Here is a 16,107-nt window from a genome sequence, read left to right as displayed (position 1 = left end):
GTACAGAGTTGGTTTTAAAGTATATCAGGAGCCAAGATCCCTACTTTTTAAATTATTATTATTATTTGAAGGTAAATTCAAGTCCTCTGCCCCTTGTGGTTTGCCCTGGTGAGCTCTGGGGGGCTGCGGCTCCTCATACCAACATCACCTGCGCATCTTGGCTGCACGTTTACTTTATGTCTGGGGCTGTGCTAACGCCTTGCGTCTACGGTTCTTCCCAGTCCGGGCCCCGCGCGCCCATTCCACGGCCACGAACGCCGAGGCCCGGAGGGAGGGAAGGCCCGGAGGGAGGGACGCTCGCGAGGCCCCAGGCTCCAGCCCCGCTCCAGCCCCGCTCCAGCCCCGCTCCAGCCCCGCTCCAGCCCCGCTCCAGCCCCGCTCCAGCCCCGCTCCAGCCCCTGCTCGGCTCCACCCATGCCCTGCGGAAGGGTGAGGCGGGGGAGGGGGATGAGGCGGGGCGGGGCAGAGGAGGGGGCGGGGCCGGGCGGGGCGTGGGGCTCTGCGGGGCATGGTGGCTACACTCGCTACCAGACTGCCCCACACCTGCCACCATCCATGGGCCGGCTGCCTCTGTGCCTGCCAGTAATGCTGCTCCTGCTGCCGCTGCTGCCGGACCTCGGGCCCAGGCCCGGCGCGGGTAAGTGAGAGACCAGCCCTTCTGAGGACCCAAGACTCCCCCAAGACGTCCTCAGCCCTGCCTAGGCACCCAGGAGCCCTGCCTCCACACCCCTCTGCAAGGGCTCCAACTCACTGCAGTCCCTCTCCAGCCCTCTCTAGGGACCCTCATTCATTCATTCCTTTCCTGGCACCCAGGAGCAGGACTCCCCCATCCCCTCCCCAGGAGCCCACAGACGTCCACAGCAGACACCTTTCCCACTCATTATAACCCTCTGCAGCTGCTCCCTAGCTGAGGGTCCTGTGAACTGACCCTTCACTCTCTCCATCCTTGGGGCCTGAGGTGGGACCACCAGGACACCAGAGGCTGACAGGGGCAGCGGCAGAAGGCCCCAGGCCCACCTGAGGGAGGAGGACAGACATACTGCCTCCTCTCACCCTGAGGCTGGCCCTCAAAGATGTCCCCTCTGTGGCTGCGTGTTCCTGGGGTGCACACACACACTCACACACGCACACAATCCGTGGGAAGTGTACAGACACAACGAGCATGGAGATGCACAGACAAGAGCCACCCAGACTCAGCTGGGCACATGGGTGTGCAGACCCAGGCAGAGACACTGCGGGGAGCAGACACACTCAGGGTCACCCGAGGCAGCCCCCAGGACAAACTGGCACACGATGGACTCACGCACACACAGACATACACTCAGGGTCACCCAAGACATCCCCCAGGGCCACCTGACACACGATGGACACGTGCACACACAGATCCACACTCAAGAACACCCAAAGGAGCAAATTCACATGCACACATGAATCCAAGACAGAGACACACACAGACACTCCAGCAGGGACCCACATTCCCACATACACACACATACACAGGCACGGAGACACACAGATTTGCACCCATGACTCACACTCATTTACTGACACAGACATGGACACACAAACATGCACACACACACACACACACAGATTCACACTCAGGAACACCCACAGGGGCAAATTCATACACAGATTCTCTAGCAGGGACACACACAGGCATGGACACAGCACGCAGGGATTTGTTCAACTGGCCCACAGCGATTCACTGACACAGACACGGAAATGCACACAGAGAAGAGCACAGAGGTACCCACGATAGCCACACAAGGGAGAACACAACACACAGTGGATACACGCACAGACTCAGGAAGTCAGATGCACTCGGAAACGTGCAACAGACTACACAACCCAACACACACACACACCACAGAGACCCCTGCGCCACAAGGAGGCACAGACGGCCCTGGCCCTCCCAGCGAAGGCTGCCGCGGGCGTCAGGGACAACAGACCCCGGCATTACCTCCCCCACCTAGGTTGGCACGAGAGTGTTTTCCTGGCTCTAAACCCAGTGTTAGGTGTCTGCTCTGCGCCAGGCCCTCTGGAGGGCTGTGCCCACAGAGTGGCAGGGTAGTGTGGGGAGGGCTTATGGGGACAGCTTCAGGGGATGGTATTAGGACTGAGACCCTTTCAGGGGTGCTTAGAGTGGGATGTTCCACGGGGCTTGGTTGGGTCAAAATAAGGGACCTTTCTGGGTGCTCACCGAGTGCTAGGGTACACAGGGCTGCCTAAGCCTTTGATCCGCCCTCAAGGAGCCCCCAGGCTGGAGGGAGCACTCCCATAAGCAGACAGAGTACAGTGTGACAGGAACCACTGTGGTTACTGGGGGCGAGGAGGACTCAAGGGAGGTGACACCTGAGCCGGGTGGGGGTGGGGTGAGGACATTCCCAACACAGGGTGTATGTGAGGAGGGTGTAATTTGAGGAACAGGAAATGATCCCACGTGCCCCAAGTGGAGGGTCCCTGTGGAGGGCGTTGAGAGAGGACACTGGGGAGGAGGAGGGGACTGGCTTCCTGAGATTCCCCTGGGGCAGCAGGGCCTCTGAGCTTTATTCCCAGAGCAGAGGGAGCCACGGACAGTTCTAGGCACGAGTGCAGACTGTTCAGAGCAGCATTTGGCTCCTCCTGGGAGAGTGAGGACTGGTCACCCAGAGAAGGTGAAGATGTCAACTGTGAAGTTATCTTTACATTTTCTGTCTATTTGATCCATTTCTATTACCCCATTCTAATATGCTATTGTTTCACTGAGAAAAAAAAATACTGGAATTAATTTTGTTCTGGACTCTTCAAAAAAGTCAGTGTGATGAAAACGTGTTCTAGATGAAAAGAGGAGGAAGAGACGGGACAACCAAATGCAAGGCATGAATCTCCATCAGATGGTCAATCCCCAGTCAGGCTGCGAGTACAGGCTGGATCAGGCAGCCTGGGCTGGAGTGGCCACTCTGCCACTCACTGGCTGTGTGACCTGGGCTGGGTCCTTTGACCTCTCTCGGCGTCAGTCTCCATATCTATAAATGGGACAACAGTTGCCCATGAGGAGGCTGTGACATTGGCATGAGATGATGCCTGTAAATGGGGAGCCCAGTGTCTGGTACAGGGTGGGGTTCAAGGAATTGCATCCCCTGTCACTGCTACCGTGGTTGCTGTGACCAAAGGCTGGAGTGTGGACTCATCGCCTCACCAGAAGGAGGGGCCACTCTGGGATTCCAGGCCCCCAGGCCACAGTGGATTTTAGAGACCCCTGAGCCCAAGCAGTGGCCCCCACGATACCCCTCAACTCAGTCACCCTGGCAAGGCCCCCTTCCCTTAGGTGAGGAGGAAGGAGCCCTGGGTTGGTCAGAAGCTGGGATCGGACCCCAGCTCAGAACCTTGTTGGACCTCCTCTTTCTTACCTGTCAAATGCAGGAGTTCCCATCACTCCACTCCTATTGTGCCCACTGTGTGTCTGGGGGGACCTGAGATTCCGAGAAATGGCTGGGCTCGGGCACTGGGCCTCCCAAATGGGGGAGGAAGCCCAGGCAGTGAGAATAAGAGCAGAAGTAAAGGGCCCTGAGCCAGAGTCTGGAGGGGAGTTGGGGTGGGGAGCCCCAGGGGCTGGGGAGGCCCCACAGAGGGCTCCTTCTTGGTGGCAGGGACCTTGTTTAGTTCATCTCGGATGCCTAGAGTCCAGCACCAGGAACTGAACAAGTGCTTGGTGGATGACATGAATTCTGACCAGGTCTGAGGGCAATCCAGGAAGAGGGAGCAGCCTGTGCAAAGGCCCAGTGGTGTGACCTCTCAGGTGCTGGGGCTCTGGCTTGTTCTCCCTTCATGGCTGCCTTGAGCATAATGATAGTGATACTCAGAGCTTGTTAGGTGCCAGCTGCTTTACATGCACCACCATAACCCTCCATTTCACAGATAAGAAAATCAAAGCACAGAGAGGTTAAGTAACTTGTCCAAGGTCACACAGCGATGAAGTAGGAGAAGCAGGATTGAAAGCCCACCAGTCAGGCTGCAGCATCCAGGCCCTTCTGAGGCTGGTGCCCTCCCCTATCCCACGGCTAGGGCAGCCCTGGCCTGCAGCCATCTGACCTTTGCTTCCTCCTCAGCCTCCAGGAAGTCTCATGTGCACCGGCGTGGGCTCCTTGAGCTCGCGGGGACCCTGCAGTGTGCCAGCACCCTCTCTGCCCTGGCCTACATAAGCTATGGTTGCCACTGTGGCCTGGGCGGCCAAGGCCAGCCCCGGGACACCACAGACTGGTGAGTGCATTCTCGGGGCCAGCCTGGAGTCCCCCACCCTCTGTGGGGTTGGTCGAGACCTGTGAGGAAATACCCAACAATGAGGTGAGGAATTGGCCCAGGAAGGTGCAGAACATGGTACTGCCTTACAGGCAGAGGGCTTCCTGGCAAAATGTAGCCAATAAGGCCAAACCCTGGAGCCACTGCCCCACCCTGGCCGTGAGGTGGTTGCTTTGTCTGACAAATAACGTAAAGGTGATGAGCCTTACAGTGCTCCAGGGACGGCCGTGAGCAACCCTTGAAGCCTCGCAGATGAGGCAGCTGAGGCACAGATAAGCTAAGTAACTGGTCTACAGACACAAAGGGAGTGCAAGGTGGGAACTGGGATTTGAACCCAGGACGTTGGCTCCTGACCATTTCACTTCCTACCATGGGAGAAGTGCTTGCTGTGTGCAAGACTGTGGGCTAAGAGCTTTCCTGACTCCTCTTACTCCCCAACAGCTGTCCTGGAAACAGGCACGATGGTCTCCCCATGTTACAGATGAGGACCCGAGGCTCTGAGAGGTGCAGCCCCTTACCTGTTTGCACGGCTAGCAGGAGGCAGAGTGCACAATTTACCTGCCTCTTTCCTAGCTGGGAGGATGTGATTGTCACTGGCCAGCATTTTCTTACTCCTGAGCCTTTGATGCTCCCGCTGCCAGCCATGACCTCCCCGTGCTGGTTGTCTGGCTCCTGCACATCCTTCCAATTGCAGTTCAGGCATCACCCCCTCCAGGAAGCCCTCCCTGATGCCCGGTTGGGCCTGACACTTCCTCTGGGCTCCCAGAATCCCCTCCTCTTACCCACATCCCAGCTGTTCTCACCATGCATGGACTGTCTGGGGACTTGTCCGCCTTCCCGTGACCCCTCAGCGAGAAGGCTCTGTGAGGGCAGGGCTCGACTGAGAGTAGAGGCTGATGGGTGGATGGAGAGATACCACTGAGTGAATGAGTGAATGATTGACAGGGTTAAGGGCATTCATGGGTGTTGGTCAAGGAATTGTTCAACAGTAAATGTTTACTGAGGTCCTACTTTGTACCAGGCTGTGGGCTGGGCGCTGGCGACGTTGTGGGGAACAGGATAGACAGGGACTGCCCTCCTGCAGCTCAGGGTCTGTGAGGAGGACAGATGCTAATCAGTCTTCTCCCTAAAGAGTGAGTGACTCAGTTAAAACCTGTCCTGAAGGGAAACAGCATGGTTTAAAGAGAGAATGTAACATGGAGGCCATTCCAGCCTGGGGAGGTGAGGGTGGCAGCAGGGGGCAGGAGGACATTGCAGGGTGGGGTAGAGTGGAGGGCCTGAGACCTGAAGGAGGAAGACTGGCCGTGAAGTTGTCCCAGGCAAAGTCAGGAGGCAGGAGGGGCTTGGCTCACTCCAGAAACAGAGAGGAGATCAGCCAGGCTGCCTCTCAGACACTTGGAGAGGGAGGCGGGGCTGGGGGAATGAGGCAGTGCAGGGCACACTGGGGCCAGCTGAATTATCTCCTAGAGAAGGGGGTTGTTGGGGACAGAGCTTGGACCAGTGGACGCTGGCCCCTTGTGGGGACTGGACTCACCCGTAGTCCTAACACAGGAGGATGGCAAGCAGAGGCACCCTGACTTCACCCACCTGTTGATCTACTGTCTGCTGCCCGCAGGTGCTGCCACCGTCATGACTGCTGCTATGCGGTTGCCGAGCAGGCTGGCTGCAGGCCCAAGCTGGACCGCTACTCCTGGAAGTGCATGGATAAACGCGTGGTGTGTGGTGAGTGCCCAGGGCCACACGCACCAACCACCTGAGCATCCCCTGGGCATCCTGGCAGAGCCAGGTGACCTCTGTGCCCTCCCTGTGGTAACTTCTGGCTGCCGCTAACTCTCTGTACGCCACCCCTTGGGTTCGTCTGATATAAGTGATCTTAAACACTGAGCACTTCCAAACAAAAACAAAGAAACCTATTTTTTCCCTGTCTGGATGAAAAGGAATAAGACAGAAGTGACACACCAGGGATAAACAACCTAAATGTCTATCAGAAGGGGACTGGCTTAAATAAGCCTATGATACATCTACACTGTGGAATATTCTGCTGGAGGAAGATAAGGTAGGACCTCATGCTGACACGGAAACATATTAAGTGAAGAAGCAAACTGCAGAATGACTTGTCCAGCACAGTACCATTTGTGTTAAAAAAAAAAAATTAAAAAAAAAACCCAAACCTTAAAAACCCAGAAACTTGCAAAATAGTACCATACTACTCTCTATGGCTATATTTCACCCCGCTCCCCCCAAAAGAAAAGAAACCAAACCAGTTGCTGTCAGGTCGATTCTGACTCATAGCAACCCTGTAGGACAGTGTAGAACTGCCCCATAGGATTCCCAAGACTGTCATCTTTACAGGAGCAGACTGCCACATCTGTCTTCCAAGCACTTAAACCACTGCGTCATTAGGGCTCCTAAAGATGAGCCATCTTAGAGGCATGATCAGGTTGAGGAAGGTGATGGTGAAAGGGAACATAATGTTCTCAGTAATAGTTCCATTAAAAAAAAAAACAACAAAAAACAGAGAATGTCTTCATGACTTCTTTGTGAATTAAAATTTTTAGAAAAGGGATACACACCCTGAAGTGTTTAAGGGAGAAGTGCACTGATGTCTGAAACTTACTTGAAAATGCATCAAAATAATAATAATCATAAGATGGATAGAGGGATGGGCAGATGGAGAGGTAAGCAATAAAGCAAAATGTCAACAGTAGACTCTGCATGGTGAATATATAGATATTCACGAACAGTTCTTTCAACTTTTGTGTATGTTTGAAAATTTTCCAATAAAATGTTAGAAACAAAAGAAAGGAAAGAGGATGGCGAGAGGGCCCCACACTTCCATTTCCTCAACTCCAGCTGCAGTATGGGAGCCTCTCACGGGTGCAGGCCAGCTCCAACTCGGCGTAGTGTGATGACCCTCCTGGACCTTGGTTCTAAGGCCCAGCCCCAAATGTCCTGCTCCAAGGAGGGCCAAAGGCCTCAGTCAGGTGTCATCCTCGTGGCTGGGAGGACAGCAGGCCCAAGCTTAGAATTTGGACTGAGTCTCTCCTCTGAGTGCCCTTCTCACAGGTCCTTCCTCCTTGAGCCTGACCCAGGTTGGGACCAACCGGGGCTCTGAAGCCAACCTGCCACTTACCCGATAGGAACCCTGGGAAAACCCTTTCCCCTCCCTGGACCACTAACCCCTCACCTCTGCCAACGGGGATGATAGTACTGCAAGCTGGTGGCCCCTGGGCCATGTTCGTCCTGGAGATGTTCTGCTTCCATTCCCTGCACAGTGTTTGGAAAATCATTTTGAGCCAATACTTTTAAAATCAAGATCTTTCACATAAAAAAAAAAATCTGAATTTTTGAATGTCTGAAAAATTGGCGTCTCTAACAACATTAGACCCATGTGGCAACAATTGGTTTGAGCCGAGAGAGGCTACCCAGTCCCCACCGTGCCCTATTGTCTGTCTGACTTTGAGGGCGAGTGTTAATTACCATATTTCATTGCACTTATGCTGTTGAGTTTGCTATGGAAGAGAAATATTTCTAAAAAACCCAGGAAAACAGAAGGTAGACCAGAGCGCTGAATGCTTCAAGAAAAAAAAGTGAGTCCATTGATTTGTTGAAATGGAGACTATTCCTGTGTATTCCCTCTCCCCTTGCTTCACTCATTAAACTGCCTCCTCTGATGGATATCTCGTCTGCAACTCCTGGCCTAGTGACCAACAGCTCAGTCAGTGACTCAGCTTCTGCCGTGGTTCATATCTGGTTGTGTAACGTTGGGCAAGCCCTAATCTCTGAGAGACTGTTTCCTCACCTTTAAAGTGGGGACAAAAATCACGCCTCTCTGTTCTGAGAATAAAATGACACAGTGCCTCACGAAGAGTAAATGTCATTAAATATCTGTTGAAGAAATGACCCAACACAGAACTTTCAGTGAGAATGATAGGGCAGTATTCCTGAATGTGAATGTGTAAGACACAGGATTTGAGGGAGCACAGGAACACAGCTTTAAATGTAACCCTGAGTCCCAAAAGGAGAAAATGATTTCTCTTTCTATTCTTTTTTAATTCTTCTAATTTTGTGGGGAAGCCCTGGTGGCATAGTGGTTAAGTGCTACGGCTGCTAACCAAAAGGTCGGCAGTTTGATTCCACCAGGCGCTCCCTGGAAACTGTATGGGGCAGTTCTACTTTGTCCTATAGGGTCGCTGTGAGTCGGAATCGATTTGACGGCAATAGGTTTGGTTTTTTTGGTTTTAGTTTTGTGGAGGAGAATGTGTCAGTTTGGTGCCACCTTAACTTTGACACCTCTCTAACACTTGCTGATCCCCTCTTTTTTATTGAGGTGACATTCGCATAACATAAAATTAACCATTTTTTAATTAGTTTTTTTTTAATATTTAATTTTATTTTGGGTGAAAATATAAAAATTAACTATTTTAAAGTGTACTACTCAGTGGTATTTGGTGCATTTACAGTGTTGTCGAACGACCACTTCTATCTTGTTTCAAACCATTTTCATCACCACTAAAGAAAACTGTGTACTCACCATTACCCATCCCCCAACTCCTGGCAACCACCAATTTGCCTTCTGTCTCTATGGATTTACCTCTTCTGGATATTTCATATAAATGGAATCATACCATATGTGACCTTTTGCATCTGGCTTCTTTCACTTAGCGAAATGTTTGGGAGGTTCATCCATGTTGTAGCATGTATCACTATTTCATTCTTTTTCATGACTGAAAATATTCCATGGTATGTACACACAAACATTTTGTTTATCCATTCATCTGTTGAATGGGCGTTTGGGTTGTTTCCACCTTTTGGCTGTCATGAATAGTGCTTCTATGAACATTTGTGTACAGGTATTTGTCTGAGTACCTGTTTTCAGTTCTTCTGGGTATATGCCTAGGAATGAAATCGCTGGATCATTTGGTAATTTTATGCTTAACTTTTTGAGAAACGGCTAAACTGTTTTGCACAGCGGCTGATCCATTTTACATTCCCACCAGCAGTGTATGAGTGTTTCAGTTTCTCCACATCCTCACCAACATTTGTAATTTTTTGGTTTTTGTTGTTGTTTGGTTTGTTGTTTGTGGGGTTTGACGTGGTATTTCACTGATTTCATTTTCATTTCCCTGACCACTAATGATATTGAGCATATTTTCATGTGCTTGTTGGCCATTTGTATATCTTCTTTGAAGAAATATCTGTTCAGGTTCTTTGCCCAATTTTACATTGGATTGCTTGTCTTTTTGTTGTTGAGCTGTAAGAATTTTTTATATATTCTGGTTAACCAATTATTTCTTCTCATTCTATAGATTGAATCTTCACTTTTGTCTTAGTCATCTAGGGCTGCTATAACCGAAATACCACAAGTGGATGGCTTTGATAAAGAGAAATTTATTCTCTCACAGTCTAGTAGACTATAAGTCCACATACAGGGCGTCAGCTCAGAGGAAGACTTTCTTTTCTCTGTCAGATCTGGTGGAAGATCCTTGTTATCAATTCCCCTGGACTAGGAGCTTCTCCCACAGGAACCCTGGGTCCAAAGGACGTGCTCTGCTCCCGGCACTGCTTTCTTGGTGGTATGAGGTCCCCCACTCTTTGCTCGCTTCCCTTTCCTTTTATCTCTTGAGAGATAAAAGGTGGTGCAGGCCACACCCCAGGGAAACTCCCTTTACATTGGATCAGCAATGGGACCTGGGCAAGAGTGTTATGTCCCACCCTAATCCTCTTTAACATAATCTAATCTTGCCTCATTAACCACAGGCAGAGATTAAGATTTATAACACATAGGAAAATTATATCAATCACAAAATGGAGGACAACCACACAATACTGGGAATCATGACCTAACCAAGCTGACACATATTTTTGGGAGACACAGTTCAATCCGTGACAACTTTCTTGATAATGTTCTTTGGTGCACAGAAGTTTTTAATTTTGATGAAGTCCAATTTATCTATTTTTTTCTTTTGTTATTTGTGGTTTTGGTGTCATATTTAGGAATCCATTCCTAAATCTAAGGTCATAAAATTTAACCCTATGTTTTGTTCTAAGAATTTTATAGTTTCAGCTCCTCTATTTAGGTCGTTGACCTATTTTGACTTAATTTTTGTATATGGTATAAGGTAGGGATCCAACTGTATTCCTTTGCATATGGCGATCCAGTTGTCCCAGCACCATTTGTTGAAGAGACTATTCTTTTCTGAGGATCTCTTTTTAAAGAAGAGAAAGAGCAGTCTCCTATCTATCTGTCTGTCTATCTCTTTTTAACCACAGCAACATGTATCTAATGAGGATAATTGTCACATAATCCATTCTAGCACAACAGTGTACATTTTACATGACTAGCTACTACTAAAGTAGTAGGACTGGAGTTTGGGCAGTAGACTCTAGTTATCTGAAGAACTAGAAATGTCGGTGGTGGGGGGCAGGTGGGGCTGTGAACAGAACAACCAATAGTCTGGATGGAAAACTGGTTTCATCACTTTAAGCCAATGACTTGAGCTCTCCGGACTCAGTTTCCTTACCTGGAAGATGAGTACTTGAAGATGAAAAATGAGTTTGTAATCTGTAAAGTGACTGACAGATGGCACGGAGGTTGTTACTCTCTCTCTGCCCCTCTCCTTCTCGCTCTCGGTTCTGAGCCTGTCTCTGACCACTGCTACCTTTACTAGAGGGAATGGAAGAGCTAGTGTGACTCCCACCTGACTCCCCAGCTTCTGAGGACTTAGTCTGTTCTGGAGGCAAGGAATCTATCGTAAGGGTTACTAGAAGGATGTTTCCAGATGTGCATCAGTTTTCAACCATGTCCTCTTAGTATGGATAGTTAAGAAGGCACCAGAGCAAAGCTGAATTAAAATGGAGATATAATATCAATTTTTAAGGACAAGATGGGCGCCTAGACCCTTGGGTTGGAGAAACTGAGGCCCAGGGAGAGGAAGTGATTTGCCCAAAGTGGTTGTGACATGCTCATTTCTGGACACATTTCCTGTCCTCAAACTGTCCTCCTCCAGTGTACACAGTAGGCTGGTAAAATGGGGCTTGAATGGAAAATCTGTCAAAGATTTTTCCCTTATTTCTTAACTAGCATTTTCAGCTTGGCCCTCACTGTGTGAAAGTGATGTTTGTAAGACGTGTGTTGGTGTTTCTGCTGGTGAAGTCTATGCCTGTTTACAGAACTCCCCTCCCTGAACCGAACGAAAGGAACCAGAAGAACCAAAATATCTATTATGTATTTTTGGTTAAAAATATTCTTATTCTGTTTGGAGATATTCTGAGCATAGTTTTTTTTTTTAATTTTATTTTAATAACAGGTTTGGTCCAGTTTCCATTTATGGGCCTGACTTAAATATTAAAAAAAAATTAAGCCTATAATAATATTTATAGTCAGGCCTCAAATAATTTTCAGTGTGATGGGCAAACCACTTGACCTTGGGAGCTATTTTTCCTCTCAAGTTTTTATTCTACTTGAATAACACAATGGCCCCAGGTTCCTGAGGCCACAGAGCAGAATTTTTCTTGCTTGGGGAGGAGGGTGAGAGGGCAAGGGAGGACAGGCATTAGGTCAGGAGGTCCTAGGCTGGAATCCAGGTCTGCCCCTTCCCAGCTCTGTGACCTTGAATGAGTTATTGAATCCCTCTGAGCCTGAATTTTCTCATCTGTAAGATGAGAATAATAACACTTAACCGCTGGGTTTGTGTGAGAATTGGAAACGACGTATGGCTTTTTTATATCCTTCCAACAGATATTGTTGAGAATCTGCTCTGTGCCAGACTGTGCAAGGTTCTGGAGAAACAGTGGTGGGCAAGTCAGAGCAGCTAGGCCCTGCAGTCTAGAGGGAGGGAAATGCAGAGCGCTGTGCTAAGGCTTTGACAAGTGCTGTGTTGAAAAGTAAAGCAGGGGTGCAGGGTAGGAGTTCTCTTTTACATGGAGTGATGGGGGAAGCCAAGGTCTCACTGATAAGAAGCCATTGAAGCAGAGACCTGGTGCCAGCCAGGTGATGATCTGCTGGGAAGAGCATTCCAGGTAATGGGAACAGCCCGTGCAAAGGTTGAGTTGTCTGAGGAACACAAGGAGGACTGTGAGGGGGACATGAGTCCCCTGGGGGGGAGAAGGGTAGGCGACAAGGTCATGGATGACAGGGACCAGATCGCGTGGGGCAATGACGGCTTTCCTCTGAGGAGCCAGGGAGCCAGGGAGGGTTTTGAGTAGAGGAGGGATGTGAGCTGATTTGCGTTTTAATAGAATCCCTCTGGCTGCCGCAAGGAAAATATCCTTAAGTGGGCAAGAGTGGAGGCCGGCCCTGGTTATGAGGCTGTCGCAGTGGTCTCCATGAGAGGTGATGGCAGTAGAGGTGGTGGGAAGGGCTGGGTTCTGGATGTATTTTGCTGGAAGGTGGAGCTGCAGGACTTGCTGGTAGCTGGTGAGACTGTGAGGGAAGAGTGCTGGCTGGGCAGAGTTTGGAGGTGTTGGTCAGCTTTGCCTGCGCACCCTCCCTCCTGTCCTCCACAGCCGGTCTCCAGCCAGCTCTGGGGACCCGATGCCCTTCAGCCCTGTGGTCCTAACCAGGAGGCTGCAGTGGTTCCTTCCTTAGGAACCCCCACCAGGTCACACTGCCTGAGGGGCCACCTCTCCGTTGTGCGAAGTTTACGGACAGGAGGGATCCCTCACTCCCATACTCACCCAGTCTATTACCAATGTTTACAGATTGTTTTTATTGCCACATATGTATGCTTTTTCTGAGCCAACCCTAATACATGTTTGTTGTGAAAAATACAAACATTACAGAAATATTGTAATGTAGAAAGTTACACTTCATCCACCAGAGTTAACTAACCTCTTGAAAGTTTGGCGTGTCTTCCTTCAGATTGTTTTCAATGAGTGTGTGTGATATAAGTATATGTGTGTATATATAATACATATATACATACACACACATGCACACACACACATATATACCTGCGTACACACATACATAAAACCAAAAACCCATTGCTGTCCAGTTGATTCCGACTCATAGCGACCATACAGGACAGAGTAGAACTGCCCCATAGGGTTCCAAGGCTGTAATCTTTTAATTTTTTATTGTTGCACTTTAAGTGAAAGTTTACAATTCAAGTTAGTCTCTCAGACAAAAATGTTTACATACATTGATTTGTGACCCTAGTTGCTCTCCCTATACTATGACAGCACACTCCTCCTTTCTACCCCGGATTTCCCGTGTCCATTCAACTAGCTCCTGACTCTCTCTGCCTTCTCATCTCACCTCTGGACAGGAGCTCCCCATTTAGTCTCATGTATCTACTTGAGCTAAGAGACACTCTTCACGAGTATCATTTTATGTCTCATAGTCCAGTCTAATCATAGTCCGTAGTCCATAGTCCAATAGTCCAATAGTCCAATAGTCTCATAGTCCATAGTCCAATCTGTGTCTGAAGAGTTGGCCTCAGGAATGGTTTTAGTTTTGAGCTAACAGAGTCCGGGGGCCATGTCTTCTGGGGTCCCTCCAGTCTCAATCAAACCATTAAGTCTGGTCTTTTTACTAGACTTTGAGTTCTGCACCCTACTTTTCTCTTGCTCTGTTAGGGACTCTCTATTGTGTTCCCTGTCAGGGAAGTCATTGGTGGTAGCTAGGCACCATCTAGTTCCTCTGGCCTCGGGCTGATGGAGTCTCTGGTTTATGTGGCCCTTTCTGTCTCTTGGGCTGATACTTTGCTTGTGTCTTTGGTGTTCTTCATTCTCCTTTACTCCAGGTGGCTTGGTACCAACTGATGTATCTTAGATGGCCACTGACTAGCTTTTAAGACCCCAGATGCCAAGACTGTAATCTTTGTGGAAGCAGATTGCCACATCTTTCTCCCAAGGAGCGGCTGGTGGGTTCATACTTCTGGCCTTTTAGTTAACAGCCAAGCTTCTTACCTACTGCTCCACCAGGGCTCCATTTTAACTATAGTTACATATTTCTTACAATAATCAGATCATGCTACATATATTTATATTTTTCTGTTTTTTCACTTCACAGTATATTCTGGACATCTTGGGCATATGGGTTGATCTGATTCTTTTAAAGCTAGATGATAACCTATGGCAGGGCTTCCCAACTTGGGCACTATTAACATTTTGGGGTGGATAATCCTTTGGCGCGGGGGCTGCCCTGTGCGCGGTAGCATGTTTAGCAGCATTCCCGAAATCCACCCACTAGGTGCCCATAGCATCCCCCTCCCAGTCATGACAACTGAAAATGTCTCCAGACATTGCCCAGTGTCCCCTGGAGGGCACAGTCGTCCCCGGTTGAGAAACACTGGATCTGTGGCATGAATGTGCTTCATTTTGACCATTTCCCCATCAACTGCTATATGAGGTTGCGGAGAACATGGTTCATAAACCTTTGTGAACGTGTGTGAGGGTTTTTGTAGCATCAAGTCCCAGAATTTCTGGGTCAAAGGGTGTATTTAAGGCACTTCCAGATTTTGTTTTTTATTTGTTGGGGGCAAGGGGCAACCTGGAATGAGGAGCCACAGGACTTATTGTGAAGGGGCATTTACATGGTGAGGACATTTTCTCAAAACGTAAATTGCGTTTATTTGCAGAAGGGGAGGGGAAGGGAGACCTGATGAAGATTAGGGAAGGGGAGGGGCTGGCTGCTAAAGCCTCCACAGCCGCCTCCTCTTGGCGCTGCCACTGAGTGGTGTAATTATTTTAAATCTAGCAGATATTGTAGACTAATCCTTTAAATAGCCACTTTTCAAATTTTGTTAATAAAATGGATTTTTCCATGATGAAAGCACCCTTACATGGCTCAAAGTAGAAAGGTTTCCAATTATAAAAAGTAAAAGTAGAGGAAGTCAATGCCCATAGACACTACAGACACATTCACTTCGTTAATTAAGATTTTTGTGTTTTCCCTTTGTCTTTTTCAAGCACATACTTTTTAAAAATATGGCAGTATGTATTGTATCCCTTATTTTTCCCTGAAGTATATGCTGTTTCCCGTGTCTTTAGAACTCTGTCACTCAATCCTCTGCTACACACACAGATGGTAAGGGTGGATGCTTGCCTGAGTTGACACCCGTTCCCTTCCTGTGGGCGTGGTGTTTTCCACATGGACTTGTTTCTGCAATGACCATAGGTGTGGTTACTATGGGAGGGAGGAGGTTGGAGGCCACGGTCTTCTTAGCCGGAGTTGGGCAGGGCTGTGTTGGAGCCCTGGTCCCCTCACCCCTTCCTGGATTCCTCATTTGTAAAGTGGAGGTGCTAATGGCACTGCCCTGAGACAACTGGATGAGCTGAGGACCATGAAGCACTTGGTCCAGTGCCTGGCCCCTCATAATTGCTCAATAAACACTAGCTACTGTGTCATTTTATTATTATCCGTTTAATGGATTCTAACTGGGGTAGTTTGCAGAGTGTTTAAGTATAGGCTTTTGGAGTTGGGGGTGTTTGTGTTTTCTCCCCCCACCCCAATAATGTTTTCCAGAGTGTTGGAAGCATAAAAAAAGGAATTTCAGTGAGAAAGATTTTCCCTTTCAGCCTTCTGTTAGTTTTTTCAATCAGGGGAGGAAGTGTGAGTTTTCTGCTGGCTCTTACATTTATTTGCCAGTCTCTCTTTTTGAACCAAGACACCCCAGTTCTGGGGACTCACTGCCTCCAGCCAGGCAGCAGCATCTAACTAGAATTTGACTACAGAATTTTATCTTCACTGGTATTATGTTGTTATTTTTAATTTTTTTTATTGTACTTCAGGTGAAGGCTTACAGAACAAATAGTTTCTCATGAAACAGTAGTACACATACTGTTTTATGACACTGGTTAACAATCCCACATGTCAAC

The 16,107-nt window shown here is 48.7% G+C and overlaps 1 protein-coding gene across 1 annotated transcript in view; it reads left to right on the top strand.

Moving 5' to 3' along the window:
* The first annotated feature begins 555 nt into the window (after positions 1–555).
* LOC101340958 (group 10 secretory phospholipase A2) overlaps positions 556–16,107 on the top strand; it is a 21,437-nt gene continuing 5,885 nt past the window's right edge. The window contains exons 1-3 of the mRNA XM_004373439.2: positions 556–637; positions 4,092–4,242; positions 5,897–6,003. Of these exons, the coding sequence (XP_004373496.1) occupies positions 556–637; positions 4,092–4,242; positions 5,897–6,003 (340 nt within the window). The remainder of the gene's footprint in view (positions 638–4,091; positions 4,243–5,896; positions 6,004–16,107) is intronic.

Source organism: Trichechus manatus, unplaced genomic scaffold, assembly GCF_000243295.1.
Source record: "Trichechus manatus latirostris isolate Lorelei unplaced genomic scaffold, TriManLat1.0 scaffold00024, whole genome shotgun sequence".
Taxonomy (NCBI): domain Eukaryota; kingdom Metazoa; phylum Chordata; class Mammalia; order Sirenia; family Trichechidae; genus Trichechus; species Trichechus manatus.
The sequence above is the reverse complement of the archived record's forward strand: the minus strand, read 5'-3'. Positions and strand labels throughout refer to the sequence as shown.